Source organism: Dendrobium catenatum, unplaced genomic scaffold, assembly GCF_001605985.2.
Source record: "Dendrobium catenatum unplaced genomic scaffold, ASM160598v2 fragScaff_scaffold_2, whole genome shotgun sequence".
Lineage (NCBI taxonomy): Eukaryota > Viridiplantae > Streptophyta > Magnoliopsida > Asparagales > Orchidaceae > Dendrobium > Dendrobium catenatum.
The window spans coordinates 429201-435200 of record NW_021318464.1 but is presented as its reverse complement, the minus strand read 5'-3'; the positions used below and the strand labels follow the sequence as shown (position 1 = coordinate 435200).

At 34.3% G+C, this 6000-nt stretch overlaps 1 protein-coding gene across 2 annotated transcripts in view; it reads left to right on the top strand.

Annotated features, from left to right (window-relative positions):
• Positions 1-1730: 1730 nt before the first annotated feature.
• LOC110093579 (phosphoglucan, water dikinase, chloroplastic) overlaps positions 1731-6000 on the top strand; it is a 130139-nt gene continuing 125869 nt past the window's right edge. Inside the window, exons 1-2 of one of the 2 annotated variants that reach the window (XR_003700409.1) lie at positions 1731-2007; positions 2089-2692. Coding sequence is in view for 1 of the 2 variants with exons in the window: in XM_020818510.2 (XP_020674169.1) it covers positions 1841-2007; positions 2089-2692 (771 nt within the window). In the remaining variant the exon portion in view is untranslated. The remainder of the gene's footprint in view (positions 2008-2088; positions 2693-6000) is intronic. The other variant, XM_020818510.2, reaches the window with a different exon arrangement.

Genomic DNA, 6000 nt, shown 5'->3' with positions numbered 1-6000 from the left:
TTTGTCGAAAGATTATTTCTCTGATTACATGATTCATGTAATCCTTGACATTCCCATAACAACTGATTCAATTTATGGTTACAAATTTTAGTAAGTTGGTTTCAATAATATCTTTTGAGGCATCAATCAATGTTCAATATTTTTATGGAATCAACTTTAAATGGTTGAGGAAACTGAAGTTAACACCAAGAGAAGTTCTATTTTGGTGGAGACTAAAGAATAATGCACTTCCGACAAAATGTTTGGTGAATTATAGAAGATTGCAGGACTCTGTTAACTGCACGAGAGTTTGTCAGGAGATTGAAGATGAACGTCATAATTCAGTTAATTGTAAAATGCTAATTGAAAAGTTTGACTCTTTTAAAGTTTGGGGATTTCAATTACCCAAATTATGTAATTTTCCTCACTGCCGGATGGTTTAGAGAAAGCTGCAAATGATAAATCTAAATTAGTTAAACTATATATGTATTTGGTATTTAACAATTGGAAATTCAGGAATTGTGTTAAGCATGTAAAAAGTGGTCCTCCATTTATTATTGCAGCTCATATACTTTTGCAGTCAATTCAACCACAATGATTTTCAATCTGTCATAACTGGGGTACTAATCAACAAGTGTTGCTGTCCAAAATTTGGTATCCTCCTCCTACAAATTGATTAAGCTGAATGTGGATGCTTCGCTTTTACAGTTTAATGTTGCAAGTATAGCTGGTGTATTTCGTGACCATAAAGGAAGATTTTTGTTAGCATATAGAAAGAAGTTATGCCATTGGGATATTTTACTGTTTGAATTGATTTCTGTCTTTGTTTTTAAAAATAAAATCAAGGACTGGATGATTGGCAAGGAAGGCATTATTATTGAATGTGATAATGTTAACATGATCAAACTGTTGCAGAATTCAGTGTAGAAGACTAAAGACTTTCAAAGATGCATTCATAGTTTGGACTTTTCTTTTCTAAAAAATTTTAAAAATGTAATTTTTCATTGGGTTTCTAGAAATAGTAATAGAGTGGTTGATTATTGTTCTCATAAAGCCCTATTAGGTGATTTCTTTTTGGGACATTTTTCTTCTAGATGCTCTTCCTTCAAATTTTGTTGACTTGATTTGGGAGGAATGTGATAGCTTAACTATCACATGGTACTTTGTTTCTTTCCCCTTTATGCTTAATGCTATTTGCTTTTCTTTAAAAAAAAAAAATTAAAAGAACTTGAGTTTATTGTTGGTTTTTCTTTTATTTTGATGTCTCTATTTAACTTTTTTCTTTTATTTTGTCTGTTTTTTTTGCATAGATTGTAACATGTTTTTCATTTTAATATATGGGCTTTGCCCTAAATTTTACCAAAAAAAAACTTTAAAAAATAGTTTTATGCATGCTAACTTCGTAACTTATTTTATCGACACAAACACAACTTAATTGTTCAGGCTTTGTTTGTTTGGGTGTTTTTTTGCCTTTTTCATTTGGAAATGGAGGAATTTTTTTTGGTGTTGTTTGTTTGTGACACTTTTGCATATATATTTTTTAGTAAATCGTATTTTTGTACTGTTTTAAAAAACTTTAGGATATTTACTTGTCTGTTTGAAATTTCTGCTTTCTCAAATAATTATTTTAAAACTGACTTTAGAAAAAGTGGAGGATAGCCAAACGAATCACCTTTCAGTTTTGATTAGACCAATCTTTTAGTTCGCTTCACGCTCGCCGCCCCTGCATTTTGTTAAAGCTACTGTGCTGAACCATGTAAGCTCCAGTTCCAAAAAAAAAAAATAAATAAAAAAAACCTTTTATGCTTCCACTCGTCAGTCTATCGCTCTCGTGATCACGAACTCCTCCCTCCTGAGAACCATGGCATTGTGGATCCGCCCCCTTGATCCCTTGCTCTACCAACCCCTCCTTCGCTTCTCTCTCGATAATGTTTCACCGCAGGCCATGAGCTTTCGCCTCCGCATCCTAACTCCCCCTCTCCATTGCCGCTTCCGCTGCCGCAACAGTAGCACCACCGCAATAAAAAGGTAACAGGAAAAAAAACTCCGTGATTTTGTTAGTCTTGTAAAACCTCTCATTTTTAATCGAACTCTCTATCCTTTTCGCAGGGCTGAGAAGAAGCGACCGAAGGAATCAATGAAGAACGGTAAGGTCCGCTTAAGCCTGCGCTTAGACCTCCAGGTGGAGTTCGGGGAGCACGTTGCGGTCCTCGGATCGTCCAATGAGCTTGGGTCGTGGACGAAGCAGATTCCGATGCAGTGGACGGAGGCTGGATGGGTGCGCGTTCTTCATTTGCAAGGGGGTAAGACGGTGGAGTTCAAGTTCGTGATAATAACCGAAGGGGGTAAGTGTATTCTTTGGGAGGAAGGGGATAATCGATTGTTGGCTGTTCCGGAGAGTGGGGTTTATGATTTGGTATGCGGATGGAATGAGACGAGAGAGGTGTTGGATCTTCTGGCGGGGGTGAGTGAGGAGGAAGTGGAAGGCGAAGGTGATGGGGATGGTGCTAACGTTGATGATGGGGTTGTTTCTGAGGCAGAGGCAGAGGCCAGTTCTTTTGTGGAGCAGTGGCAGGGAAGCTGTGTTTCATTTATGCGGTCCAATGAGCACAGTAATAGGGAGATAGAGAGGAGATGGGACACCAAGGCGCTTGATGGCCTTGCACTAGAGCTGGTGGAGGGAGACAAAACCGCTAGAAACTGGTGGCGCAAGGTATTCCTAAGTTTGTATTTATATAGAATGGGTATAAGTATTGTCGTTATTATGTTCATCCCAACAATCGTTAGATGCGTGAATCCTGCATATTCATTTTATAATTTATGTTGAGCTCCAGATGGGGGTTTTAGTTCCAATTTGTGCAATTTTTAAAAAATAATTTATAGCTAAGTTATGTAGTTGTACTTTAGCTCCGTAAAAACTTTTCATGGATTAGGCCTTAATGGTGCATTTTTTTTCGCTTTTTATCGATATGCCCGATTCATTTAACTCAATTTTCTATAACCTTTCATGTGAAAAGGGCTACTCTTTTGTCCTTATGGCAATAACTATTTCTCATTCTAACTTTCTAAATTATACTGCTCATCATGTTAACATTTTTTACACGTTCAGTTGTTATTAATTTGTTTTGCTGAACCCGATCTATGCAACATTGTTGGTTTTATTTCCATTAAAAAAAATTACTTTTGAGGTTTCTATATTTTTCTTTTATCATCTTATGGGTGGAGGGATGGAGAGCTGGAGGCACGAAATGGTGGTTAAGTATGGCTTGGAAGCACCAAACCATGAATAATTGTTTCAAGTTTGAGGAATTTGTGATTGGGTTTATGGGCTGAACTAGCAGCTAAAAACTCTTCGAGTTGATTGAGGGGATTTTAAAGATATATTTTGAAATTTATAATTTTTTTCTTAAATGATTGAAGTATAAATAATAAGGAAAGTAAAGAATAGGTCATTCTTGCCCTAGTTTGGCTGATTTTGTGGAAGTAGGAATATCTTCGCATTTTTATCCAAGTAAGAGGGTAGGGTTTCACATTGGAATGTTAGAGGATATGTATAAGAAGATTTCTGCAATAAAATAGGTTTAGAGTTTGAGTGATAAAAATCATGCAACTCACCAAAATTACAAAGACTAGACAATGTCAGCAAACAAGATCCAATTAAATAAATTGGGCACTAAACTTCTTTATAAAGAAGAAACATTCGAACAATTTGTCAAAACATTAGCCTTTACTTTATTTCTTTTGTATTTAGTATTTATAGTGTTTTTGCAATAATTCAAACTTCAAATGAAGAGAGGGAGAACGAGTTATTCTGTGTCCTACAGAAAGTGTGCAAGAGTGGTTGAAGCACCTCTTTATCAAATGATGTAACTCCTCCAAAGAAGGTATGGATGACTATTATAAGAGGGGTGATTTAATTGTAATGCAATCACCTCTTGTTTAAATTTGAAAAGCAATTTCCAGCATAATTTTCTATCGCAGTTTGAAATCCAAAATTCAAAATTCAAATATTTGAATTTAAAAAAATTTAAAATTTAAATTTTAAGTTATTAATTTTTACAAATATTCAAAAATAGAATATTACAATGATAAAGTCTAATACATCAATTATGAACATAAATCATTGACATAAAAAATATAATTATTATTTTTAATTTTGAATTAGCCTCTTATCTTTAGACCCTTTTTGGTTAAGTTTGCTTACTTGTGCTACATCAGCTTGCATCACACTCACAACCACCTTATCATTGCTTTCGTTTGTGGGATCTTTTTGTCTAAATCACAAATTTATGCAGGCGTCTCACTTTCATCTGCAACCCAAGCTGACCCGCCACTTTTGTGTTAAACGCTTATTTTGTCCCCTTATAGTGTTTCAACCATTTGCTATGACCTTCTTCAAACTACTACATTTACAACCCTTGCTTGCATCTTTGTCCATTCTACTATTCTGTGTCGATTTCCCCCTTGAAATGCGTCTAATCTCTTTATCATTAAGACCTTTAGTGTGCCTTCCCATCAATATATATCTTTCGATTAGTACAGGTATGCGTAGATGTTCAGACTACCATCGCAAACCTATGCTCGATTCATTTCAATCGTCTTTTTCATAAAGTATTTCAGTTCATTTTTTATCTAACAAAACATTCTCTAATCAAATCAGGTTAATAAATGCTCTAAACCAGCCCTAATATCATTATCTTGAAGGATTTAATGCAAAATAACTTTGTCAATAAAAGAAAGCTGTAATTCAACCTTTTTAAGGACATAAATCTTAAAGATATAGAAGAAGCAATCATTTGTCAGCGCAGATGTGATAATTGCATATTGAAAAGCCTCAAAATGCTCTTGAAGCTCATTACATGGATCATGGAAGAAAAAATAATTGTAAACAAAAATTTTATTATTATGTAGATCTTGAAGGCAATTATGCTAATCGATCTTAATGATCATTATATTATTATAAGGATCACTATAAATGTCATGATCAATCTCTTCAACTAGCTTATTATGTTGATCCATCTTCTAAACTAGATTCTTTATTTTGATTGAGTTGTGTTATCTACATAATAATCATGACCCAGGACGACTCACCAAGTGTGATCACCATTGATTTATCTCTCTTTCATACCATCAATATCGATAATAGTAGGTTTTTAATTCTACTTGTGCTTTTGCGCCTGATGAAATTTGTTCGCAAAGGAAGCAACAATTGTTTATACAATGCAATGTTGAGATTGAAATTTCAACAACAACTAGCTTTTATCCAATTTTGTGAGGTCGGTTATATGAATCCTTTTTCTCCATTGTCCTATTAAGAGTTAAATTCTCATTTAAATCTAGCAAATAAATGGTCATTTTTAATACTTTCTAACTAAGCCTTTTTAGGTCTGCTTCTTCCTTTTTTGATATAGACTGAATCTAATACATCTACCCTCCTAATAGGTTCATCAGAAAGCCAATATTTTATGTGACCAAATCATCTAAGGCGACTCTCTCTAATCTTATAAATTTCAAAGACAAAAATACAGGAGGCATCATAATCAAAGATTCATTTGGATCATGAAAGAGAGAGAGACAAAAGAATTGAGGATGCATTTTAAAAATTGAAAATGACTATAGTTCTATGAATGAGTTATCAAATTATGGTGATGATGATCGACCACAAGCTCACCAAGTGATTATGATTGTTTTTTGAACTTAGTCAATCTATTGTCATGACTAATAATGCCCCTCCTATGGAACTTGACTTCGCACCACTTACAGAGATTGACAGTTCATATTTTGATACATGATCTATGATTGACAATACAATGCTCTTTTTGTTGTCATCTCTTGATGTTGAGTTTGTTCTTCCACTTTCACAACTTATGCAATTTCAAGAGATCATATTCTTTAATTTAGATCAGAGGTAGTTCTCCCTTATTTGCATTTGTTTTGATTTGATGCTTCCCATTTTGTTTGTGCATGCTTTCTCTAGTATAATGTATGATCTTAAGGATGTGCATGAGCAAATCCCACTCA